The 27527-nt window shown below is 47.5% G+C and overlaps 1 protein-coding gene across 3 annotated transcripts; it reads left to right on the top strand.

Annotated features, from left to right (window-relative positions):
- The first annotated feature begins 146 nt into the window (after window positions 1-146).
- On the top strand, window positions 147-27527 carry LOC138516920 (probable N-acetyltransferase camello). 3 transcript variants are annotated; one of them, XM_069632379.1, is made up of 2 exons: window positions 147-296; window positions 24808-27527. In XM_069632379.1, the coding sequence occupies exons 1-2, from the start codon at window positions 162-164 to the stop codon at window positions 25480-25482; spliced, it is 810 nt and encodes a 269-aa protein (XP_069488480.1). In that variant the 5' UTR covers window positions 147-161; the 3' UTR covers window positions 25483-27527. The 3 variants fall into 3 exon arrangements, with proteins under 3 accessions (XP_069488480.1, XP_069488481.1, XP_069488479.1); XM_069632380.1 differs by lacking the exon at window positions 147-296 and adding an exon at window positions 338-569; XM_069632378.1 differs by lacking the exon at window positions 147-296 and adding an exon at window positions 21836-22080.

Here is a 27527-nt window from a genome sequence, read left to right as displayed (position 1 = left end):
AAGCGCCTTATAAATGCGCAATACACATAAACAAGTGCGCGTGCACGCGCCATGGAACACTTCCCCCTCCCTGACCCCTATTCCTCGAGCACGTCGACGTCCTACGTGACGACGTCACGACGACTCCACAGAAACACAAAACAGCGTGAAGGCCATTCAGAATGTGTCGGCGAACATTTAAACAAACAGGCAATGCAAGCGGGTCTGATGTGGACTTTAAGCGGGTGATTGTTAATGAACGCACTTTTAAGTCCTCGGTTCCGGAAGCGCTGGTTTCCGGGCAGCAGCCGCACCAGGTGAGCGCCTGCGCGTCCTGCTCTTGCAGCGCATCTTGCGCGCATTTATTTCAGAACCCATTGGCATTCGCTCAGGCCTTCTCCTCTTTGCGTCCTCTGGAGGTGCAGGTTGAAGCTTGTGCTGCGCTGGTCGCGTGCTCAAAGTGAACATTGCACGTGCGTGGCTCATAGCTCTCAACCATTTGTGTCACAAAGGCGGGTGAAAACACCCGATTTTATTTTTGGCGGGTGAGAAGCCCATTGAAATGAATGGGCGTGCTGGAGGCTTGGCGGGTGAGTCAGCTGTTTAGAAGGCGGGTGACACCCGCCAAAAGCGTGTGAGTTGAGAGCTATGGGCCGTGGCTTTCTAAACATCAGGGCTGGCAGTGACGCGGGGCTGCCGCTGGCTGCTATTGCAGACACAGGAGCTGCTCCAAACCTAATTTTCGGTACAGCTCCGGAGATGCTCACAGAGGCAGTGACTGCTGTGCAGCTGCTACACAGACCCTCCCTCCTCTGGTGTCAGTGACTATATACAGGGCTGCTCATTGGGCCGGCTCTCGCCGGATCCGAGATCCGGCGCCAGATGTGTAGCCAGATCTCGGGATCCGGTCAGAGTCAGCCGTCCCAAACCCCATGCTCTGTGCTGCGTTACATGGAGAAAAAAAACCACCTGCGACAGCAGAGCGCTCATGGCCACAATGAGCTGCTCCGCCCCCCTGCAGTACTTTGATCCAGGTCACAGCTGCAGGACAAGCAAACTGTAACTTCCTCTGGTGACCCCCTGTGAGGGGTAACCAGTGCATCCTCGGCCTGACCCGATTTCTTTATGTAATGTTTGCTGGCTCCATGGACCCAGATTATTTATTTATTCAAGGTAAATATATATACAGGTATCCACAGACATGGCATGAATAAATGGCCCCATTAACATTGGAACAATGACACATGATGCGATTCAAGTAAAATAAAAAGTTGCCTCTGGCGAACAGAAATCACCCTGTTTGAATAGTACCCAATGGTGACGTTTTTTTGAATAAAATGGTCTTCAAATTTTGTATTTTAAATAATATTTACTCAGTAACACTGGTCAAAACTATTATCCGCATAGTAAAGTAACTTATCACCAGCGCCATGGAAGTGGTTTAAAGTGAAATTCATATATAAAGAAATTGCGCCATTTTAAATCATTATTTTGGACACTTCCTTTGATCGGAGGTCAACTGCCAGCTCTGCCCCACTGCCTCCTCAGGCAGCGACCCCCAAACTCTGCCCCCACACGGACCTTGAGGGATCCACCACCACATTTTTCCATTTCCATAAATAAATATATATATTTTAGTGGTGGAAATGGAAAAAAAAATGGTGGGGGAGGGTTGGGGTGGGGATCACGTTTGGGGGACGGTGGCCAAGGAGGCTGGGTTAGGGGGGGGCGGAGCTGGCAGTTGACCTCCGATCAAAGGCAATAGCCAAAATAATAGTTTAAAACGGCTCAATTTCTTTCATGCTGCTTCTTTTCCAAACTATATATCAATTCTATATTAAACCACTTCCATGCCACTGGTGAGGAGTTACTTCACTATACAGATAATAGTTTTGACCAGTGTTGATGAGTAAATATTCTTTAAAATGCACAATTTGCATCCTATTTTATTACAAAAAGTCCCCTTGGGCACTATTCAAACAGGGTGATTTTTGTTCACCATAAGTGTTTTCTTTTACTTGTACCCCACCCGGCACAGCTCCTGCAGCTCCCCTCTGAAATCAATTTGGTGGCTGTATCGTGTGTGATCGTTTTAATAGGGGTATTTATTTATGCAATGTTTTCAGATACCTGTATATTTTTTTTATTTATTTATGCAATCTGGGTCCATGTGCCCAACAAACATTGCATAAATAAATAAACCGGCTAGAAGCTGAGGACTGCAACTTCCTCTTGCATGGGGTCACCATAGGGAAGTTACAGTTTGCTCATGGGTGCTTTTTTTTCCCCCTTCTCCCCAGCGCACAGCAGGGGTTTGGGGCGGCTGACTCTGACCGGATCCCAAGATCTGGCTACACATCTGGTGCCGGATCACAGATCTGGCGAGAGCCGGCCCAATGACCAGCGCTGTGTATATCAAATACATGACGCTGGCTAATGCTCGCAGAGGCAGTGACAGCAGACCCTTCTCTGGTGAAAGTGACTACATATTTAATAGACTGCTGTTCAGCTGCCACACAGACCCTGCTTTGGTGTAAGTGACTATATATTTAATTGACTGATGTTCAGCTGCCACACAGACCCTGCTTTGGTGTAAGTGACTATATATTTAATGGACTGATGTTCAGCTGCCACACAGACCCTGCTTTGGTGTAAGTGACTATATATTAAATGGACTGATGTTCAGCTGGCACTCAGACCCTGCTCTGGTGTGTTAAATTTAATAGACTGCTGTTCAGCTGCCACACAGAACCTGCTCTGGTGTAAGTGACTATATATATTTAATACCTGCGCCGGCTAATGCTCACAGACGCAGTAACTGCTGTGCAGCTGCCACAAAGAATCTGCTCTGTTTTAAATGACTATGTATTTGTATTTTATTTATTTGTAACGCACAGCATCAGGCCCAGGGTTATCAGGGCGTAAAACTTGAAATTATTTACATACATAGTTGCATACAAGTATTTACAGCAGTAGTTGAAGTGATACGATATAAAGGCAGACATGTAACCACGAGCAGGGGTCATTGCATTGGGATCAGAACATAACGGGGAGAATAGACGACGGTCATAGTCTTAACAAAGTTCGGCTAGTAGAATATGCCATAAAATTAACAAGGAGGCAGAAGCAAGTGACTGCGAGCTGTGGTGCATGGAGTAATAGCGGAATGTCTCAGTTCTGAACAAGGAGCCATGATTTTGTTTTCAACTTGAAGGTGTTAAATGAGTTCTCAGATCTGACGGTAGCAAGGAGAGTGTTCCATAGCTTAGATGCTAGGACAGGGAAGCTGACGCCCCCAGCTTTTTGACGTTTGAAACTTGGGATCGATAGGCAGTGGGTCTGGGTGGTTCTTTGAGGTTGGGTGGAAGTGTGGAGGGAGAGTCGGTTGCAGAGGTGGGGGGGCCTTGTTCGCCAGGTATTTGTGAGGGAGGGCAAGTGTTTTCAGTGAGATTCTCTGCTTGACATGTAACCAGTGTAGATTAGTTCTGGCTTTAGAAATGTGGTGGTTTTTGGGAATGTTTAGCGCTGCCCTGATGGCGTTGTTCTGGGTGATTTGTAGTTTAGTCAAATTCCCTTGACTAGTCCCCAGGTAGAGGGCACTACAATAGTCAATTAGTGTTCTGGGTAGGGTGATGCTGTTAGGAGTAGTCAGAAAAGGTCTACAAGCTGCAATAAGTTTACAGGTGTACACAGAGGCTGATCTAACTGCATTTGTTTGTCGCGACAGTGACAGTGGCATCAAGATAGAAACCTAATGTTTTTGTGTCTTTAGAGACCTTAATGATATTTCCATCTATGATGAATGACTGGTAGGATGGATCTAGTTTGTTGAGACGTTGGAAGGAGGCCAAGATGAGGAGCTTGTCTTGTTGTCGTTAAGACATCATTCGTGTTAGGCCATTCAAGCCTGGATTACCAGATAGACGTCGTACAACGCCTTGGTATCAGCCATATAATCGCCAGTGATGGGAATGAGTATCTGGGTGTCATCAGCATAGTTAGTGTAGGAGACACCCAGATAGTCAAGTACATCAGAGAGGTTTCGTGAAACCATTATAGAGTGTAGGTGGCACACAGGAACCTTGAGGGATGCTGCAGTGAATCGGAGGGGGGTCAGCGGCTGCAGAGGGTAAGAAGACCCTCATAGATCTGTTACTCAGAAAGGATTTGATCCATGCCGTGGCTGAGTCAAAGAAGTGGACAGCAGAATGAAGATGTCGGCATAGGATTTGGTGATTGACCAGATCAAAGGCAGCAGAAAGGTCTAGGAGTAGTAGCAGGGCTAGTTTCCCATTGTCTTTCAAGACCTCAATTTGATTTTTCAGGTCTATAAAGGCTGTTTCAGTTCCATGTCTGGGATGGAATCCTGATTGCCGCAGACCCAGGAGGTTATTGGATTCCAAGTAGTCTTGGATCTGCAGGTATGCCGCACAGTCTAAGATCTTAAGCAAGAACGGAACAGTGGTTATGGGTCTGAAATTGGTGGGTATGCTTGGGTCAAAGGATGTTTTTTTTAAGCAGTGGGATCACCCATGCGTCCTTGAGGTTGTCGGGGACAGTACCTGTTTTTAAAGATGAGTTAATGAAGCCAGTGATGAATGGGGCCAGGCCATGGGCAGAATCCTTAATGATAGGAGCAGGACAAGGATCGCCTTGACAGTTAGACTGTTTGATTCTCTTATTGTCTTCCACCTCAGCAATGGTGAGTGGAGAGAAGACAAGATAGATGCTGCAGTACACGTTCCGCGGCATACAAATTGCTCTCTGGATCCAGTCCATCAAAATGCTTGTCTCTTTGGGGTCTTCATCCTTAGCCCTCTGGGCCATTTACATAATCTTGGCTGTAGCCCCGCAAACTTCAACAATTTATCCTGGCTGCTAGGTCACAATTTATCTGGGCTCTGCTTCGCATCTTTTCCGCATTTGCCTAGGAGTGTGATTATCTTTGGGTCCAACACTGGCATTGTTGCCCCTTGCTTTCTCAAATGTGACTGTGGATATTCCACTTTTAGCTTGCTTTTTACTGTTGTGCCCCAGCAGCAGGTAATCCATCTTGTGCTGCTTTCTATTCACTGAATTGTCCATGGGAACGCCCACTGGTCACCTGTTCTTCCGATTCCTGATCTTGTGAGAGGTGGGGCTGAGCTCGCAGTCTACAGGGATCAAGGTTGGCCGAACATAGGGATGGGTGATTATATCGAGTTTTGGAGGTATAGATATATTTTCAAAATTGATAGGATGGGACAATATCGTTAACATCGAGATATACACATTGTTAAATATACTATTTTTCTTTTTACACAGCTGTGTGTATTCCCAAACAGGAACCCTGTATTTGTACTTTATTCTGATCAATGTCTTATAAATAAAGTCACATCTCAGATGTAGTTTGCGGCTTATAACTGAGCATTTAACCCACATAAACGATATCAAGATATACATCCTATATCGCCATTCAGCCCCAAAATATTGAGATATGACTTTTGGTCTTTATCGCCCAGCCCTAGCCGCACCCACTGAAAGCAGGACTTGCTTGCATTCCTGTCACTAACGGGCCATAAGGTAGTGGGACGATATGTTTGAATGCCTGCGGGACCAGGTTGTTTTCTGTTCCTCCCACTCGCTTTCTCCTTGAGGAGAGCTATTGAAGCCCGGGAACCCCACTTCCGGGCTTCTCTCAATACGTTATATTACAGCAACATTCCAAATACAACACTACAAAGGCCACTTATTTGCTCTCTAGCATCAAAGAAACTGGATGAAGTTTCCTGTGGTGAGACATTGTATTCCCCGAGTGTATTGTGATTGGTGGAGACTGTTGCATATTTTAAAACCAGTAATTGTTCCCCAATGTTCTTGGGGAAATGTAGTGCAGTTTAAAGAGTTATAGGAGGTTTTCATTAGTTGTATTTAAAGATGCTGTTCTCTTGTATTAGAGAAGCATAATACGAGCCTCCAGTCTTGCCATAGAATTAAAGCGTATTGAGGTCATATATATTGAGCATAAACCTATAGTTTGCGTCTAGTGTGAGAGATTTGTGTCATGCTGTATACTTGCTGCTTGTTCCAGAGATTGTGCAATGCTTGATTTCCAGGAACTGCTTTTTAGCTCTTGATCAACTCTTTATTGCCATCCCTGTTAAAAGTATGTTAGACTTGTCTGACGGTGCAAAGGAGCACATGATCAAAACCTAGAATAACCATATACATTATTTCTCATAATTCATCACTCCAAGCTGGGCCTTCTCCTACTCTCCTCTTGAACTCTTTTGAAATACCCCAATGAGAAAGGTTAAGGGGACAAAATGGAACAAGTGGCGATTCCTGCTTGCTTTGTATGAATTTGAATAGAATTCTGGCTACCTACGAATGACCAAAGAACGTTATTTTTGTCAAATGTCTGTGTTCAATGGGCTGCATGCTTGACTCACCATGTACCTAACATTGAGTTTATTGCTGATTTCATTTTTCACAACACCCTCCCCAACATTTAAATGTTTGTACCCATGAACACTATTCAAACATATACTGAAAGTCTTTCACAGAACTCCATACCAGAGTTCCCCCTTATTTAATTCACCATAACCTCCTGGGGATACGCTGTCTAAAGGGGAAATTGACTTTACCTTTCATTATACATGTGCTCTGGTGTCCCACTACATTTTAGTAACATACATTGTCCCCATTGTGATGCTGGAAATGCATCTGAGGGACAGGGCCTCTGAATCCTTGTCCTTTTTCTGTTTTTACCGTGTGTTCTGTTATGTTTTCTGCCCCGGAGTCCATGTGGGACTCCTGGCAGTGCAGCTCTCTCTTCTTGGTTTGGTGAACAGACCCATGGGATACCCTTATGGCACCCATGGGTAGGGGTACAACCCTGTGCCCCTAGTGTATGTTTTTGGGCACCTGTGGGTGGCCCCAGAGCAGGGTATGGGCTGGTGGCAGCTCCGTGCTGAATTTGACAGGTGCTCCGGGTGTCCTCCATTTTGGGATACCCTGGCCCTGCCATTGGGATCTGTTGATTCCTGATAGGAAACAAGATGGCCCCTGTGGCCTCTTGCTTTCTATTGCCTGTTATCTTGTTTTCCCAAAGTCCTGGGAAGCCCTGTCTCTGTCCCTTCCCCCTGACTGGCTGTTGGGTGGAAGTTCCATGTATGGTATTGTTGTGAAGGCCCAGCTAGACTGACTGGAGCCTTCTCAGTGACTGTATGTTGTGGGTACCTCCTGTGGGTGGGACCTGGGTGAATGGAGTGTGTGACCAATATACACTTCTTGTTGTGGTTGTCTGGTTTCTGGCATGAGAGACAAAGACTGAGACAGCCCTGCCCGAAACTGGCCTGAATGCAGTGTGTAGTGTTGAATGGCTGGGTACTTGTCCCAATCCACATTTCTTGTTGTGAGTGTCTGGAAGGGAGGAGTGTGGCCTGAATGCACTGTGTGCCTGATTGGCTGACGGACTGCATGAATGCCCTGCAGGATGATTGGCTGCTGAGTGTGTACCAGCAGCGTGGATGAGAGAGAGGATAGTATATCTGGGGACCTCTCACCACTGGAAAAGTGTTCAGAAGGGACCTTTGGTTGAGAAGCGACCATTGTGCTCCTGAAGCAGCCAGGGAGCTGAGTCTCCACTCTACGAGTAACTGGAACTGCTGATCCTCGACGTCCAGCTGGAAGAAGAAGACTTGCTGTGGCATTTGCTTCGACCGATCAGAAGGCTGACGAATTCGTCGAGGGCTGACCCGAGAGAGGACCTGGTAAGGCGCCCTCTTCCCGTGCTCCGAGGGACCATCGAGCACCGCTCCATCTTCGCCGAAGCGCCCTGGAAGGCAGACCCTCGAAAGGCTGTCGACCCGAGACGGGACCGCTGAGGAGATCGAAGTGAAGCACCCGGACATCGACGCCGTCGAAGTCCATTGCCGTCGACCAGGGTTCGCAGGTTTGTGAAACCGCTGGAGGCCCATCGAAGTTGTGTTGCCCAGCCGTGGGAACCACTTGACGCCGTGCCGCCGACGACCGGAGCCGTCCGCTCCTTTGCCTAAGAACATTCCATCGAAGGACTCTCTCGACCGCCTCGTCGACCGCTTATCCTGCCGGAGAAAGTCAAGGCCGACCAACGCGCCGAGGAGAAACCTGCCGGTGGGTTTCCCGCCACCCGACGACCTCAAAGACTCGGACGACTCGACGCCCTTGCTGGGCTTCCGTCTCTACAATCTTTGCGGTCCAGAACTATTGTCATCGAGGTGCCCCGCACACCTCCGCCTTGCAGGACGCCGACGCCGACGAGCACTGCTCGGACGAAGCTGGCACCTCTTCGACATCGTTCTACCTCGTTTGTCGACGGACGTTCGACGCCCCGTGCCTCCCGCTTGAAAGGGAAGGCATTCAAGAAGGGCCGTCGATTCCCCGTCGCCGAACAGCGAGTTCCTCGACGTTTGTCGACGCCTCTTCGAGGAGCTCGACTCCACCAGGTACATTGGGGGGGTAAAAACATTATAGGAGAGGATAAGACTTGCAGAGCAATATATGGACTGGGCTTGTGCTATATCTTTCTTTACAGGTTGCCCAGGTGGGGGGATCTCCACACAGAACTGTGTCCAGTGGTAGGGGCCAGTATTCTGCCTATTGCTCAACCATCTTATTTTCTCTCCTCTCTCTATTGCTGGTTTCACTCTATTGGTCTGTGTGACATTGTACAGTATTGTTCATGCACTTCAATGAGATCTAGGGTGGTACCACTTTAGGATTGTAAATATTTGTCATTGTAGATTTTGCCAGAGTACAAAGTGAGTTATCATGATAAATGTACATAACCTTAACTCTTGATTATATAAAGACCGTGTTCTAACCAATACAGAGTGTGGATATTCCTTTGTGGGGGCTTGGGGGATACACTGTACTTAAGAACCAGCCTGCATCACCTCCTGAGAAGCTAGGCCTTGATTGCTCGACCATTGCTACCGAATAGAGAATCTTGGCTGGGGTCTCCTGTGCCTCTCCTCCACCATATAGGGAGCGGAACTACAGACACCCCCCACCGGTCGTTGAGGCCCGTCTCTCACACTGGTGGCAAGCGGTGGGATGCTTATGGTTTTAAGAATCAGTGTATAACCGTGCCACTTACAAAGGATATTTGCCCTTTATTGAATTAAGGTTTAGTTGTGTACAAGGTAACTGCATTACAAACCATGGAGTCTATTGCGAATGGCAAATTAACTCGGATGAGCTTGGAGGCTCTCCAGAGTGCTTGTGAAGCTAGGGAGTTAGACTTTGTGGATAAGTCTAGGGCGGAGCTGATAGCTGCCCTGGTGGACTACCAGACTGATGGTGAAATTCTTGATGAGGGGGGGAATGCAACCAATGAGGACTCTGCCCCTGGGGTTTCAGCTGAATCTGTTTCTGGGAATGCCGCCATTCCTGCTGCCTCTGTTCCAAACTCCAGCAATTCCTTAGAGCTTGAGTTATTAAGGATGAAATTGGCCTTTGAATACCGCAAGTTGGAAATAGATGCTGAGCTTAAGAAAGAGGAGTTGGCTCAACAAGTGGAGCTCAAGAATAGGGATCTTGAACTCAAAAATAAGGACCTTGAACTCAAGAGCCAGGACACTGAATGTCAGAGGATCCAGCTAGAGAAAGCTAGAGTGGAGACTTCAGCTAGGACCAGTGAGAGTGTCAGGTCCCCAGCCACCAAGTTTATGAAAGATTTGGTTGGCGTATTTGTGGAGGGTTCGGATATCCTCCAATGGATTGAAGCGTTTGAAATGGCTTGTGAGATTCATGATGTGGATAAAAGAGATTGGGCGAAGTGTTTGTTAAGCAGAGTGCCTCAAACCGGGTATGACTGTATTCTGAAGCTGAGTGTGGAAGAAAGGGGTCAGTACGAGTGTATGAAGTCTGCTTTGATTGCCAAGTTCGGCAAGACACCTACCCAATACCTTAGAAGGTTCAGGGATTTTAAGAAAAAGGAGACTATGTCTTGGGTTGACTGGGTGAGTGCTGCGCACATGAACATGATGGGGTGGATCGATGGATACAAGGTTAAGACTTTTGTTGAATTGTCCCACCTCTTGTTTTTTGAGCATTTCTCTGAAGCCTGTTCACCAGAGCTGCGTCAGTATGTGGCTGACCAGAACATTTTGGACCCCTTTAAGCTGGCTAGGTTGGCTGACAAGTGGGTCTCCCACCGGGTGTCCCCTAAGGACTCCAGTGGGAAGGACAAGGACAAAGAGAAGGGGGCCTCTCAGAAAGCTGAGGAGTCCCCCAAGCAGTCACAGTCGGGTAAACCAAAACCTTCCTCTCCTAAGACCCAAAAATCTAGTGGGGATAAGTCATCTGGGGGTGGGAATAAGAGTAGTGGTCCACCTGCTGCAAAGCAGGCTCCCAGTGGTTCCAGTACCGTACCCCGCACTCCTGGCGCTTGGGTCTGTGGGGCTCTGGATCACAAAAGGGGTGACCCCAAGTGTAAAGGTAAGGCACTTGGAGTACAGACTGTCAGCCTGACCTACCCTTACCCCGTGTCTGAGGTGGAGGCCACTGTCCTCCCCTCCTCTGCCGGTATCACATTTGGTGCTCCGGTGGAGATTTCCTTAGTGTCCCTTGGGGCCTGGGACCAGTACGCGGAAGTACTGGCGACTATCCCACAGAACACCCGTAGGTTTTTGAGAAGTGTCCTCTTGAATGGCCAGCCTTCTACTGGTTTGAGAGACACTGGGGCAAGCATGACCGTGGTGGACAGGACCCTGCTCAGGCCAGAGGACTATGAAGGTGCTCCTCTGCAAACCACCAGGTTAGCTGGTGGGCCTCCCAAATTATCACCTGTAGCCTTAGTCACACTCAAGATTGGCGACGAGACAGCGAAGCTTCCTGACCTGGTTCAGGACAATGTCCCTGCTAACATTTTGTTAGGAAATGATCTAGTAGAGTTGGGGTTGATCTCGGATGGTCTTCCCATGACTGCTGCTGCCGTCACTAGATCACAGGTGACACCGAGTCTGGCTGTGGGTCAGATACCCGAGCCAAAGGCGAGGCCTAAGGCAAGAAGGAGGAAGACCAAGAAGGCCACCTCTGTGGAGGGAGCACCTTCTCTTCCTGCTGCACCCATTGGGATCCATGCTCCGGACGGGCTGGGTCCAGTGGAAAACCCCTCCTTTGGGAGAAGAGGCAGAAGACTCTCCTGTGGGAGAGGTTCTCAACCCGGAGGATCATCCCGACCATCAATGCTTGTTAGCTGAAGGGGGACCCTCCCGGGCGGACTTCTGTAAGGGACAGAGAGAGTGCCACTCTCTCGAGGGACTGAGGAAACAGGCCCTGGCCCAGGCACAAGGAGAGGTGCCTAGGAATTTCCGGATTTATTGGGAGGGTGAGCTCCTTGTTAGTGAGCCCACTAAGCCTGAACCTGGTGCCCGCAAGAGGTTGGTGGTACCCCAGGTTTACAGGCCCTTCCTACTGCAGTTGGCGCATGAGGTGCCCTTGGCTGGTCATCTTGGGACCAAGAAGACTAAGCAGAGGCTCTCTGCCCATTTCTACTGGCCACGGATGGGAGTAGAGGTGGAGTCCCACTGCAGGACCTGCCCAACTTGTCAGTTGTCTGGCAAGACTGGAGGCAGTGTCATTGCCCCACTGCAGCCGTTGCCAGTGGTTGGCACCCCATTTGAGAGGGTGGGCATCGACATCGTCGGTCCCCTTGACCCTCCCACTTCAGGTGGACATCGGTTCATCCTGGTCTTGGTAGATCATGCCACCAGGTACCCTGAGGCGATACCCCTTCGGACGGTTACGGTCAAGGTGGTTGCCCGGGCTCTCCTGGGCATTTTCACCCGTGTTGGATTCCCCAAGGAGGTTGCCTCTGACAGAGGATCCAACTTCATGTCTAGTTACATGAAAACCATGTGGAAAGAGTGCGGGGTAACCTACAAGTTCTCCACCTCTTACCACCCCCAGACCAATGGTCTGGTTGAGATATTTAATAAAACTCTCAAGGGCATGCTTGGGGCTTTGGAAGAACCCCTAAGGAGGAAATGGGATCTCCTCCTGCCATGCCTGCTGTTTGCTTACAGGGAGGTACCTCAAGAGGGTGTTGGTTTCAGCCCCTTTGAGTTACTCTTTGGACATCCCGTAAGGGGGCCCCTCGCCTTGATCAGGGAAGGCTTGGAAGCCACCCCTCCGGGTCCCGCCAAGCAAGTGGGGGACTATGTGTTAGGCCTCAGACGGAGGATGACACAAATGATGGGTCAAGCAACAGCAAATCTCAAGGCCAGCCAGGAATTGAATAAGTACTGGCATGACCTTAAAGCCACGCAAGTGGATTGGACTCCGGGACAGGAAATCCTTGTGATGGAGCCTACCAAGCCTAGGGCATTGGCAGACAAGTGGACTGGACCCTTCAGGATCATCTCCAAGATGGGCGAAGTCAATTATCTGGTTGACATGGGAGCCCCTGGGGTAGCCCCTCAGCTATTCCATGTCAACAGGCTCAAGCCTTTCCACAGGCGAGCGGAAGTCTCATGTCTCTTGCTAGCTTCTGGGCAAGAAGAGGATGAGAGTGAGCCCCTTCCTGATTTGCTGCATAGCAACCCTCAGGATGGCTCAGTGGAGGGCCTGTAGGGCTTTGCTCCAACAGTACGCCTCTCTGTTTTCACTGAAGCCAGGCCTTACATCGTGGTGTAAGCACAAAATTGACACTGGTGACAGTGTGCCTGTCAAAAGCAGGTGCTACCGTATGTCAGATACCGTTAAGAACCACATCCAGGCTGAGGTCGCCAAGATGTTGGATCTGGGTGTTATTGAACCCTCAACCAGTCCCTGGTCCAGTCCAGTGGTCCTTGTCCCCAAGGCAAGTTCCCAGGCGGGTACCAAGGATTGGAGGTTCTGTGTGGACTACCGAGGAGTCAATGCCGTCACCAAGACTGACGCGCACCCATTGCCCAGGGCTGCTGAGCTCGTGGACACCATCGGTGCTGCCAAGTTTGTGAGCACCTTTGACCTTACTTCAGGCTATTGGCAAATAGCTCTGACGGACCATGCCAAGGAAAAGACGGCCTTCTCAACACCTGAGGGACTCTACCAGTTTAGGGTCATGCCTTTCGGGTTGAAGAATGCCCCTGCCACCTTCCAGAGATTGGTCAATCATGCGCTCAGTGGGCTGGAAGCCTTTTGTGTGGCTTACTTAGACAACATTGCCGTCTACAGTTCCACCTGGGAAGAGCATTTGACACATCTGGATAGGGTGTTGCAGGCCTTGACAAGGGCTAACCTCACTATCAAGGCCACCAAGTGCCAGATAGCTCAGGGGAAAGTTACCTATCTTGGTCATGAGGTAGGAGGGGGTCAAATCCAACCTCTCGCCAGTAAAGTACAGGATGTACAGAACTGGGAGACTCCCACTACTCAAACCCAGGTGAGAGCCTTTTTGGGCCTCACTGGGTACTATCGCAATTTCATGGCAGACTATGGGACCATAGCTGCACCTCTGACAGCTCTAACGTCACCCAAGCAGCCTAGGAAGGTTACTTGGACCGAAGACTGTCAGAGGGCCTTTGATGGCTTGAAAGAAAGTCTGTGTAGGGCACCTGTGTTGAGTGCGCCTGACTACAGCCGACCCTTTATCGTCCAGACGGATGCCTGCGACACCGGAATTGGAGCTGTCTTGTCCCAATTAGATGAGAAAGGGAGAGAACACCCTATCATATTCATCAGTAGACAACTCAAGGGTAGAGAACTTAAACTTAGGTGGGCTACTGTTGAAAAGGAGTGTTTTAGTATAGTTTGTAGCCTTAGGCGTTTTAGGCCCTACCTTACGGGGTCTACCTTCAAGGTCCAAACAGATCATAAGCCCCTGAAATGGCTTATGCAGATGAAGGGTGAGAACCCGAAATTGCTCAGGTGGTCCATTAGCCTGCAAGGGCTAGACTTCACCATAGAGCACAGACCAGGGAAGAGTCACGATAATGCAGATGGCCTTTCCAGAAGGTATGTTGACCGTCTGGATGAGGGTGTCTATCCCGTGGGAGATTAGACACCCTCCACCTCAGTCTGGGGGGGGCGACTGTGATGCTGGAAATGCATCTGAGGGACAGGGCCTCTGAATCCTTGTCCTTTTTCTGTTTTTACCGTGTGTTCTGTTATGTTTTCTGCCCCGGAGTCCATGTGGGACTCCTGGCAGTGCAGCTCTCTCTTCTTGGTTTGGTGAACAGATCCATGGGATACCCTTATGGCACCCATGGGTAGGGGTACAACCCTGTGCCCCTAGTGTATGTTTTTGGGCACCTGTGGGTGGCCCCAGAGCAGGGTATGGGCTGGTGGCAGCTCCGTGCTGAATTTGACAGGTGCTCCGGGTGTCCTCCATTTTGGGATACCCTGGCCCTGCCATTGGGATCTGTTGATTCCTGATAGGAAACAAGATGGCCCCTGTGGCCTCTTGCTTTCTATTGCCTGTTATCTTGTTTTCCCAAAGTCCTGGGAAGCCCTGTCTCTGTCCCTTCCCCCTGACTGGCTGTTGGGTGGAAGTTCCATGTATGGTATTGTTGTGAAGGCCCAGCTAGACTGACTGGAGCCTTCTCAGTGACTGTATGTTGTGGGTACCTCCTGTGGGTGGGACCTGGGTGAATGCAGTGTGTGACCAATATACACTTCTTGTTGTGGTTGTCTGGTTTCTGGCATGAGAGACAAAGACTGAGACAGCCCTGCCCGAAACTGGCCTGAATGCAGTGTGTAGTGTTGAATGGCTGGGTACTTGTCCCAATCCACCTTTCTTGTTGTGAGTGTCTGGAAGGGAGGAGTGTGGCCTGAATGCACTGTGTGCCTGATTGGCTGACGGACTGCATGAATGCCCTGCAGGATGATTGGCTGCTGAGTGTGTACCAGCAGCGTGGATGAGAGAGAGGATAGTATATCTGGGGACCTCTCACCACTGGAAAAGTGTTCAGAAGGGACCTTTGGTTGAGAAGTGACCATTGTGCTCCTGAAGCAGCCAGGGAGCTGAGTCTCAACTCTACGAGTAACTGGAACTGCTGATCCTCGACTACAGCTGGAAGAAGACTTGCTGTGGCATTTGCTTCGACCGATCCGAAGGCTGACGAATTCGTCGAGGGCTGACCCGAGAGAGGACCTGGTAAGGCGCCCTCTTCCCGTGCTCCGAGGGACCATCGAGCACCGCTCCATCTTCGCCGAAGCGCCCTGGAAGGCAGACCCTCGAAAGGCTGTCGACCCGAGACGGGACCGCTGAGGAGATCGAAGTGAAGCACCCGGACATCGACGCCGTCGAAGTCCATTGCCGTCGACCAGGGTTCGCAGGTTTGTGAAACCGCTGGAGGCCCGTCGAAGTTGTGTTGCCCAGCCGTGGGAACCACTTGACGCCGTGCCGCCGACAACCAGAGCCGTCCGCTCCTTTGCCTAAGAACATTCCATCGAAGGACTCTCTCGACCGCCTCGTCGACCGCTTATCCTGCCGGAGAAAGTCAAGGCCGACCAACGCGCCAAGGAGAAACCTGCCGGTGGGTTTCCCGCCACCCGACGACCTCAAAGACTCGGACGACTCGACGCCCTTGCTGGGCCTCCGTCTCTACAATCTTTGCGGTCCAGAACTATTGTCATCGAGGTGCCCCGCATACCTCCGCCTTGCAGGACGCCGACAAGCACCGCTCGGACGAAGCTGCCGCCTCTTCGACATCGTTCTACCTCGTTTGTCGACGGACGTTCGACGCCCCGTGCCTCCCGCTTGAAAGGGAAGGCATTCAAGAAGGGCCGTCGATTCCCCGTCGCCGAACAGCAAGTTCCTCGACGTTTGTCGACGCCTCTTCGAGGAGCTCGACTCCACCAGGTACATCGGGGGGGTAAAAACATTATAGGAGAGGATAAGACTTGCAGAGCAATATATGGACTGGGCTTGTGCTATATCTTTCTTTACAGGTTGCCCAGGTGGGGGGGATCTCCACACAGAACTGTGTCCAGTGGTAGGGGCCAGTATTCTGCCTATTGCTCAACCATCTTATTTTCTCTCCTCTCTCTATTGCTGGTTTCACTCTATTGGTCTGTGTGACATTGTACAGTATTGTTCATGCACTTCAATGAGATCTAGGGTGGTACCACTTTAGGATTGTAAATATTTGTCATTGTAGATTTTGCCAGAGTACAAAGTGAGTTATCATGATAAATGTACATAACCTTAACTCTTGATTATATAAAGACTGTGTTCTAACCAATACAGAGTGTGGATATTCCTTTGTGGGGGCTTGGGGGATACACTGTACTTAAGAACCAGCCTGCATCACCTCCTGAGAAGCTAGGCCTTGATTGCTCGACCATTGCTACCGAATAGAGAATCTTGGCTGGGGTCTCCTGTGCCTCTCCTCCACCATATAGGGAGCGGAAGTACAGACACCCCCCACCGGCCGTTGAGGCCCGTCTCTCACACCCATCCAAGTTACTTATTCAGACAACTTGATTCCAAAGTTGGGGCTCGGAGAGAGCACCCTGGACTCAACTAACTGAACCAAGTTCCCACTGGTTTCAATAACCTGGGTTGCTTCTGCATAGGGTTGCATTACCCACTTGTGCCCAGATATGGGACTTAAGGAAAGTACCATGGTCTGGACTGCTCCAAATGGGCATTAAACCCCAAGGGGTTCAGGCACAACCTCTGACAAACTGGCCTGCCACCTCCTCCAAAGGCAATACAGACTCTCCTTTTCCAAAAAAGAGGCAACATACACGCCCGCGTCTGGGGCCCCTAACAGCATGGCCAAACTTCTTATCTATAAGGAATTGGCCAATCCGATTGCAGGCTTTGCCTTTCCTGTTAATTTCCAGATGCTCTGTATGGCCTTGTCATCCTCATTTCGCCTCTAAAACTCAGGACACCTTGTTACGCTAATATCCTTTCCTCATCTCTCTCTCCCTCTTCCTCTCTCAGGCCCTGTCCGGTCATCCTTCCTTTTCTCTCCTATAACACCTGATTATGTTTCTGGACGAGTCCGGTCTATGAAAGTTTCATAACAGGTGCTGCCCTGTTTAACCAGAACCATTAAGGACAGCGTTGTATCCCGTGCTCCAGCCTTGGCCGATTTATTCCTTTGCCACTTGATCTTTCTTCTCAAGTACTCCCTTGTGCCCACCCTCCTGAAAAAGCCTTCCGCTCATCCTTCCTGCCTGCCAAGTATCGCCCGATCTCTCAACTCCTAGAGAAACTTGCCATCTCTCAACCCTCCACACTGAATCTGCTGGTTATCTTCATGACCATCAGTCTGGCTTCGGACCGGCCAGAGGCACAGAAACTGCTCTCGTGAACACCCGTGAAGATCTGCTCTCTAACCTTGACTCCAGCTCTCACTCTGTCCTCATCCTCCTTAACCTCTCCTCTGCCTTTTGACACAGTCACGCCACCCTGATCAACCGTCTGTGTGAACCTTGGTATCACTGGTCAGGCTCTGGTGTGTTTGACCTCCTCCCCTTGGACCGACCCTCCCAGGTCCTACTTGGGTCCTTTCTCTCCACCACCTCTTTCCACATGTGGTGTTCCCCAGGGCTCTTTACTCTCACCCTGGCTCTTAAATGTCTGTCTGGCACACCTGAGCTCTACTTTCTCCTCTAACATTCAGTGTTCTGCGAATGACACAGAGCTCTCCTTCAGACTACCATCAGCCACCTCTCCCTCCTCGCTCATTCCTGTCCGTCTATCCGCTATTCAAGGATGGTGCGCTACTAACAACCTCTACCTTAATGCCAGTAGGAGAGAGATTCTTCTCATTGGGGCCCCTGCTCCCACTTTTCCTCTCTTCCTCTAGCCGCCCTCCTTGGGCCCCTCCTCTAATCTTCCTGTGAGGCAAAAAGCCTTGCCGTCATCTTTGACTCCACTCTCTCCTTCTCTCCACACATCACAGACCTTGCCAAGAAGGCCCACTTCCAGATGCACCTCCTCTGTTAATCCTACCTTTTCTCCCCTTGCCCCAGAAGCTCACGGTCTCCAGCACTCTGGCTCTTTCCAAGTTGGACTACTGCAACAGCCTCTGCCTCGATCTTCCTAACTCGGCTTTTCTCCCTCTTCAACTAATCCAGAACAGGACCACGCGACTCATCCTTGGCCTCAAGCCCAGGGACCACATCTCTTCATCTCTGAACTCTCTGCTGGCTCCCAGTGTCCGCAAGGATCAAGTTCAAGAAGCTCTGCATCATCCACAAGGCTTTCTGGGGCTGTGGCCTTCTATATCCAAGACTCTCTCTTCCTAAATACCTTCCTTCTGGAGCCCTCTGCTCAGCTTCCTCAAAGTCTCTGCGGGTTAGACGCTTCTCCAAACAGAGTTGGAGGGTAGATCTCTCCTCTGCAAGTGCGTCAGTCTGGAATGGCCTCCCCCTCTCAGACTTGAGCTGGATCGCCCAAGGTTCTGGAAGCTGCTCAAGACCTTCCTCTTCTCTAATTCCTTCCCTCTCCCCACCTCTGCTAATCTACCTGAAAGGTAGGCATGGATGCCCAGGATACCTTGCACCAACCTGTACTCCCCTCTGCAAACTAGGCAGCTCTTGGGCACATTCATGGCCTTCTCGTTGGTCTTTTCTTTTCATCTCATTTCTTCTTTCTTCAGATTAACCATCCACACAGTGAAGTCGATTCTCCACTGTCACCAGGCCTTTTTTTCTAGCATTAGGCTTCTTTTTAGGTTACCATGGTCCAGCCTTTTCGCAGGCATAGTCTTGGAACAAGAGCAATGTACAGTAGCATTTCATTTAAATACTATGAGTACCTAATAAACTAACGAGAGAGGGGGGTGTGTGTGTGTGTGTGTGCGCGTGTGCGTGTGTGTGCGTGTGTGCGTGCGCGCGCGCTCAGTTTTGGAGACTGAACAGTTTGAAGCTGGTAGTGAAGATAAGCAGATGTTGCCAACGTTTGCTGTCAAATATGACCCACTGGTTGCGAACCTTGGGTCAGGAGAAAGTATATTTTTAGTTCTAAAAAGAAACTATTATCTTGAACAGAAATAAAACAAAAACTGTACAGTAAGTAATAACTGGGTGTATATACAGTCCTACAGTTAGGAGCCTTTACATAAGGGCATTGTTTAATTTGTTGATGTATACCGCGTGGTGAAGAGTTAAAAGTGAGAATTGTAAGGAAGGGTTGACGCTCTAAAATAGCCTACTTCTTAAAAAAGAAGTGATGTACGTTGCCATTAAACCAGGTTTATTTCTCAACGGTCGTTGGGAGAATGGCTCGACAACTCCTTGGAGACTGAACTGACCAGAGTCTCTCTTCAACCACTGAATAGATACAGAATATATAGTTTCCCCGAAAACCTAGCACACTCCCACATTTCCCTCATGTTCCCTAACGAGTCATTACCCAAAATATAAATGGGTTGGCCCTATACAAGGAAATCTAATCCCCACAATCCCATTGACTGCCTTTCACTACAGCACCATACCCTTGAATATACAATGTTCCTGACATTGCAAATGCAAGCCCAAACCTGTTCTTTAGTTTGAGACCCCACCCTAACATGGTATAGAATACATGTTTAGTACAGCTTCCACGCAGATGTGCAATGCTAAATTTGACACGCATGGCTTATGTATGGACACTTTTGTGAGGCTAAGAGTTAAACAAAAGGCTCTTTTAATCGGGAACTAACTCATTACTCTACGCACTCTGATACTATAGATATTTATTCTTTGCGTTAGTCTCAACTTTCCATCATGCTCTACAAACAGTTCAATCCATGTGGCCTCTATTCCCATTATAATCTTTTCCAGCTAATCCATTTAACTTTGTCATAGGCCCGTGATGATGATTTTGGCTCCCATTTAGCTACCACCCTTAGATTGACAGTACCAGGTGGCAGATGCTTCTCTGGCTCCCCCGCTCAACAATTTGCAGGCCAAAAAGCCTGGGCCATCATATTTTAGCTCCCAGTAACCATTCCCACGTGGTTTCAGCTGTAACGCTGCCAACCAATATCCCCTCCCTTGGCTTGCCAGTTCCCGGACAAGCATGGGCGCATTTATTTTCATGTACATGTGCTAAAATGTCTTTCTTTATATGAAACATCTGTGCTTTACATCTCATCCTGCTAAATTTCACAATGTGCTGCCATATTATATCCTCACAATTTATGTTGCTACATGGATGCAAATCTAAAATGTATCGCATTAGACACAAAATAACATTAAAAGTAACCCTCAATTATAATAGATGCATGCAAAACTGCAACACTGTCTCTTTTCTATTGGGATAAGATTGATCTACTCCAACAGAATATATAACTGGGGTATGGACTGGATAAAAGAACAATATGAGTGGTGGTCTGGGGCGGTTAGTTTGGATAGAAGAGTTTGAGAATCTCCTTCCATCCCTAGCAGGTGGAGTTGGAGCCGCTGTTCAGACACTATACATTCTTTGTGAATTCCGTAGCTTTCCTTTTGCTTTTTTTGAGTCTTACCTATTTGTGGCACCAGAGGGACCTCTACTGAACTCGCCCTTTCACTGCAACTCTTTTTTATTATATGGTCCTGGGTTGTCCATAAGGCTCATGGGCCAGGGGTGCTTTTTAGGCAAATAATTTTGCCTTTGGATGAATGTATTGCCCTATATTTGATTTACTGCCCTATATTTGTTTTTCGGAGTAGACTGGTTGGCAGCTGGGGATTAGTTTCGGTTTTGCAAGGGGTGCAAGCAAATTGTACGCTTTTGGTAGCAATTGTGGATCCAGCTCTAGACTTTTTTGTTTTAGAGCTTTCTTTCTTAAGAGATCTAACGATGTAGACCTTAACTGGCCATTGTGTGCACGTGTTCATTGTGAGCCCAGCTTGCACCCTCCATAGTGGTTTTACAGGTATATAGCAGATCCTGGCCCAGCCATTTCACCTGCTGTGGATGTGGTCTGGGGTGAGTGGCAGTTTTAGGATCCAACACAAGTGCCTGCTGCCTAATCCTTTGTTTTTATCCCCAGAGTTTGATTGGCAGGCTCTTAGGCCAACCCCTGTGAGTGGCGGGTATACCTAGGTGAGATCTTGAGCCTATATGCAAATCTGACTGGATTTCTCTGGACATCGGGTAACTTAACTTACCTGCTGGAGGATTCCTGCTGATTGTGGGCCTTTTCTGCATTTTATGGAGCAGCTCTGGCCATACTGTCTGGACGCTGTGCTGATTTCCTGTTAGCCCCCCTTTTTGGGTGTGTGGCCTTCCATGCTGGGACCATCTCCAGGCCACTTGCTCGCCTTGATCATACAGCTTGGTCTTGAAAGCCGCTATGGCCTGGAAAGGTATTGAAACCCCAGTACAATGCCTCTGCTTCTCCTCCGACTGTTACGGGTTGCCCCCACTGTAATATTTGTTATAGGGCTTTGTTTTGTTGGTGGGCTGCCTTCCTTTGTTCGAGCCTCTGGGAGTTCCCTTGCTGTGTTCTCCTGCCTTTCTGGTCATTCCTCACCATTGCTTCTGGCTTGAGGGTCCCACTCCTAGGATACTCTGGTAAGTTGCTTAACAGTCCCTTTATTCTAGTTACACTTAAGTTACAGGAGAGAAACCCACTGGCTCCAACCCTTCCAGGCTACATCTTCCTACTGCTTGGGTTGGAAAGCTAGCACACTACATCAACATTCACACCTTCCAACATTCTCTCTGACCTAATGCATTCCAGACAAGCTTACATCCATCCATACAGCAAGGTAGTCCATGAAAAAACTGGGGACAGAAATAAAAAAAAATCTGCATTTTTTTTTAATGAATAACCAAAATGTTTTTTGGGTGTTTTTGCACTTTAAGAAAAAAGAATAATGCGTGGGGAGACCACCCCCACCCACTTCCCCATAATCAAGTTATGCTCTTACCCCACTCCCCATCTATTTCTTTTTTTTAAAACACAAAAATGAGAAAACAAATCGGCAAGTAAAAAAATGTCCTTTCCTTTTTTGTCTTTTTTTCTTTTTTTTTCGGTTTCCTTTTTCTCTACAGATACCATCCAGCAAAGCACTCCACAACTTTCCTTTTTTTCTGTCACCTGGGTTGCTGTTGGTCCACGTTTCAAGTCCCTGGCTGTTCAGATCCCATTTTCCACACCTAAAAGGAAGACCTGCACTCACTGGGTTGATTGGGGAAGCCTGAACTTACTTTTGGTAACATTCTCTTTATGTACCTAATTCTGGGCACTGGGTTGGTGGGCTATTTTCTATACTTGCACTCTGTTGTCCCTGTAAATGAGGCTTCATGCAGGTGGGACTTGTCTTGGGGATGATCTCCGGTGCCGTTTCTCCTCTCAAGGCATGGGCCAAATACCAAACCTGTTGCGCTTCTGAGAGCGCTGTCGGAGGAGATCTCCTATGTCCAAGTGGATGGAAAAAGACAGGCCATCTAGATCAGCGTTATGTCATGGATTCCGAGATTTATGAAGTGGAGGAGAGTGATTTGGTAAACCGTGTTGATGGTATGACGGGTTTGAGAAGGATGAGGATGGATGAGTGTGTGTGGTATGAATGTTGGAGATGTGGGTCAATAAGGGTTCTGTGGAGTGATTGCTATGTAATTCAGACTGGCAAACCTAACCACCAACACGTAGTGTTATACCAACATCACACAGCGCTACAACCTGCTACCATTTCCTGCTGAAAGCAAGAAAGTAGAAGTTTGCCATCTCCTCCTTTTCAGCCGCACCAGTCCATCCTTGGTACCAGTTCTAGAGGAAGACCAACATACAGGACACTCCATAAGTCTAATCACTGGTATATTTTAAGTTGGAAGCCACTAGCCAGTCCTAAAAAGTTACAACCCTCCTCAGTTTTACAACTACACAGAAACACACCATTTCTTACTTACCAAAAGTCAATTGGCTTGTGCACATTTTGAGGCCAGCTTCATGTTGAGCAATTTGTTGGCCAATGACGGGTGATCATAAATGCAAGAGAGTACCTTAGCCAGACCAAGTGAACCGGTAAGTTATTTAAGGAGATTCTCCCAATTAACCTTAAGTTGTAGGGTCCAACTAAAATCTACTCTTTTTATCCTAGAAAGATAAGTATCTGTATATAAGGTTTAGATTCATCTGCGTCGGTATGCCATGGAGACTGCATGCGAGCCTGTATAGGAGGCATGCTCTGATGTCCTTTCATGGCACTGTATGGTTGTTTTGTCCCTGCATGCTAACTGCATTTGTGATCAACCCTGACTTTCCGCCTGGCACCTACAACACTAGAATGCAGCTATCCCCCCACGATACATTCACCTAGCTGCACACATACTACCTGTCTCGCATACCCTGCACACTACTTCCATCATTGGAATACAGGTATGCACCGCAAAGGTCTCTCTTCTCTCTCCTTCTCGGTTGTGTCCAAAGCTGATGGGAGGCTCACCATAACGAGGACAAATATTACTTCCCTGCAAGTGAACCTTGTCTTCTGCCGGGCATAACCAGACACTGTGTAGTGGGATTAGTCTGAATTAATAGTTTATATCATCTACTAAGCAGGTGGTACAACCCGACAGCCGCAAAGTGATCAGTATAACCAAACCGTGATTGTACAACTCGGACAATAGTGGACGTACGTGCAAAATGTGACGAAAAAAATGTGGAGGTGCGAAGGTTTTTATTTTTCTTTTTTTGGTCGAATTACCATAATTATTTTTGATTGCACTTTTTTTAAAAAACAAAATGTGGGCGGTGACCCCCTGCATGCTCCCACGTTCACTATCTTAAGTTATACCCTTATCCCACCAATCTATTTATTTATTTTTTTCAAAATAAATATGTATGAAAACTTAGCAAAAAACCAAAAATATTTTGTCTTTTCCACCTGGAAATGTTTGCATTTTTTTTTTTTGAGTGATAACTACAATAGTTAGTGGTCAGTCTCTTTTAGGATCTATTTTTATTTGTGTGTTTTTTTGTGTATTAATTTCCTAAGAAAGGGTAGAATGTACTTATCCTCCTACATACATATTGCCCCATCTATTGGGGCCGTCGGGTTGTATCAGACTTTCAAGCATCGTAAAAGTTTCAGCAAGATTTGTATAAAAGTCAAAGAAAATGTTAATGGAAAAACAGCTTGATATCTGGGGCCAGATTGCAGAAACTTTGCACCTGTGCAAGTGCAAAGTTTGCACCGTATTAGCACTAGGGCAAAGTTTTCCCTATTTATAAAAACACTTGGAAATATTAGAAAACTATTGCACCATGACAAGTGCAATAAGCACCAGGGCAAAAAAGATGCATTTTCATTCCATTATTGCACCAGGGCAACATATTTATTAGCCAATCTTTTATGCACTATGGCAAAACTGCTGCTTATAACATGCCGCACTGCACTGGTCACGGTGAAACAGTTTTCTAATACTTTGGTTTCTGTGATCTGGTCCCCTGAAGGCAAATACCGCGGGTAGGGGGGAGGGGAAGGAGGGACGCTGTAAAAGCATTAATGATCTGTTGTTGTGCTTAGTATACTGTTTTTATTTTCTGTTGCATCCTTTTCATATTTTGCATTTCCTCTGTTTCCCATTCTGGATTGCTGTATTGGCCTAGTTTGGGTTCTGGATAGGCAATTCTCGGGTCGCACTGTGCATGATTGTTTCCATCACTTAGTAATGCCATAGTAGCGGAACAAATTACCAGAAGTGCTAGGCATCGGTCTACAATGTTAAAAGGATGTTTAGTGCTATACCTCTGCATACTTCAGCTTTCTTAGATCATCTTTTTAATTGCAGATGTTTCTCAAATGCAATAACCTTATGAGTGTTCAGAAGTATATTACTAGGTTGCTGGTTCCACAATGCAGTGCGTCTCCCTCTACCTGCCGCACAATATGGTTTGGCTTTACACAATACGTTTCTATTCTTCTTCTGTTCTGCAGGACAAGATGGTGAAGTACAAGATCAGGAAATATGGTGACTCGGACTATGACGCAGTGCGGGCGATGTTTGCCTCTGGGATGAACGAGTATATCCCTTCGGTGTGTCTGCATGTTCTGAAGCAGCCCTGGGTGATCTTCGTAATCCTGTGCATCTTCTCTATACTACTGGTCAGCTCCAAAAGCCTCCTCCTCCCTATTCTGGCCATCACGCTGCTTCTGGCTGCGGGGAGGCAACTTGTGGGCTATGTTTGGTCTCTCTACATTGACCAGTGCTTGACCGGAGACTTGCAGGACATTCAGAAGACGTACATGGAAAGTAAGGGCTCTTGCTTTTGGGTCGCAGAAGTTGAAGACGTTATTGTAGGCACTGTGGCAGCCAAGCCCATAGAAAGCCAGGACGCAGAGTTACAGCTGAAGCGAATGTCGGTCAGAAAGGACTTTCGGGGCTTTGGTGTAGCCAAGGCCCTGTCCAGGATTGTGATCGACTTTGCTCGGCAGCATGACTTTGAATCCGTTGTGTTGAACACATTAATGGTGCAGCATGAAGCCAAGAAGATGTATGAGGGTGTGGGATTCAGGAAGTATCTTGACGATGACATCCCCTCACTTTATGGGAAACTCTTCCATTTCACAATATCCAAGTACAGATATGATGTCCTGTCCACCAACTCATGAGCACATAACTGCGCTAGAAACTCTACTCCGGGACTACTAATCACGCTGCACACATTTGAAGTTAAAATATGTCTACTCTTGTGAGTAAATGCTGGACAAATACCATATTTAGAACATTATTAACCCACTGCACAGGCTCTTTTTATGCAGAACCTTGGTAGGTCACAGGCCTTGAAGTTGGTTTGTTCTCGTGGTGCACACTTTGGAAAAGAAAAATGTTCTCTTCCAGACAGTAGTGGTACAGAAATGTGTGCCCCCCTGGCTTGCACTAGCACAGACTATATATGTATTTTATTAGATTGGGGAAAAGGTTAGAATATTTTGTTCATGGTGCACATACGATTCTGCCAGGAATAACGCTCCTGTTGCCCTGTACAGTCCCCCCTCCTTCCTAGTTCTGTTACTGGAATTGCCAGCACATTCTGCATTCTCAATGTGGACGTGTACGACGGATTGAGCTACCTATGGCATTTAATTTCATGTTGGTTTGCCTCAAATGTTTGAGCGGCTTAATGTCCTCCGGTTGGTTTATAAACTTGCAAGAATGCTGCAATTTGATCATTTTGATGCTGGCCGCACTAGTTTGAAGTGATAGTGTTCAGTCTTTTATCTAATTTGGCAAAACGCAACCACATCTTCATGCTCTCTTTCTCATTCCACAACCATAAATATTGCTACTTTTCCTTGCCTCTACATCCTATAGAGCATACTCTCTTGTAACATATGACCTTTTGCAGAGCGAGTGTATCACGCGTGTGCTTTCATGTAGTAGAAGTCTCTCTTGAAAAAGAGGCAAATGATCTAGGTGCTGGAATATGAGTTGAAGAGCATGAGTTAAACACTGATTGTTGGTATCGGGCATCGCCCCGTCAACAGGTGCTTCGTCTAGGAATACAGTAGGTAGTATATAGTTTGCAGCAAATCTAACTTCCAATGTCATGAAAACTTAAAACTGTCTATTACAAATAGTTTAACTGTCTTTGAGAGGTTCCTTGTGTACATAGCGACCAAATGTCACCTGGGTATATTTTTGAGGCGACCATTGTGTTGGGAAACGTAAAGTAGCTCCTAGTAGCTGTTGGCATTAAGCTAATTAAACGCCTCTGGGCTATAACCAGCAACTAAATAGCTCCAAGCAAGTTCAACCCCTATAAACTATTGACAGTTTCTGACATTGCCACCCTCAATTGAAACTACAAGTTGCTGATGAAGTTTGAGATCCAAATCTGTTAGTTCTTTTGTTCCGCTATGCTTTTACCAAAATGGAATTAAGTGTGCTATACAAGATCACTTTTTATTAGCCAAGATCTTGTATCTTTATTGCAAAACCTTATTTATGAAATGCTTTTATCGTGATAACCGACTATTTCAATTGAATTAACTATTGAGCAATAGATTTAATATGTATTCATATTAGTAAGGCATTTTAAGAAGTTAGCATTGGTGTGGCCATCTGGTTGGTAAACTAGGTGAGGTATAGGCTGAGTGATAAATGGAAATCATACTGCAGGGAGCACACTTGTGATGCCATTATTATATATGTACCACCATTTGAGGAAACCAGTGCATTTGTACAATACGTTCATGGCTCTGGTCTAGTGGAGATGCCACAGGAGTATGATAAAATAGAGTTTGTCTTGGAACAGAAACAGGATTGGTTTAATAGAGGCTTCAAAGTCATTAACAGCACAACATGGAAATAGTGGCTTTTAATTCCAGGAAGCTGGTTATGTCCTTGGTGTTATCATTTCTGATTGACCTCAATTTTTTTAATGAATGGGACAATGTTGTGAGGACTAACTGGATGTCCGTGGGAGCAAGACCTGAAGACCAAATAAGTTTGCATTACCAATGCACACATCACAGAAATTGCTCCTCTGCAGATCCAGCGATGTGGGGATCGTAACTGTGTAAAAACGCAAAAGTATTATGGATAGGAGGGAGGGGATGAAATGTATGTTTGAGAAACCCATTGGAATTAAGTTTTGAGAATGATTCATTGGAGCTGTTGAAATGCCCTAAAGAATAAAGCAAGTAGAAGATGC

The sequence above is a fragment of the Ambystoma mexicanum genome, chromosome 6q, assembly GCF_040938575.1.
Source record: "Ambystoma mexicanum isolate Mex_15411 chromosome 6q, UKY_AmexF1_1, whole genome shotgun sequence".
In the NCBI taxonomy this organism is placed as follows: domain Eukaryota; kingdom Metazoa; phylum Chordata; class Amphibia; order Caudata; family Ambystomatidae; genus Ambystoma; species Ambystoma mexicanum.
This window is presented reverse-complemented; position numbering and strand designations above follow the sequence as displayed.

Coding starts and splice junctions, on each gene's coding strand:
- LOC138516920 (XM_069632378.1), top strand. CDS start 21,862: ATGTCCTTTCCTTTTTTGTCTTTTTTTCTTTTTTTTTCGGTTTCCTTT. Junction 22,081..24,807: donor GAAGCCTGAACTTACTTTTG/GTAACATTCTCT, acceptor TCTGTTCTGCAG/GACAAGATGGTGAAGTACAA.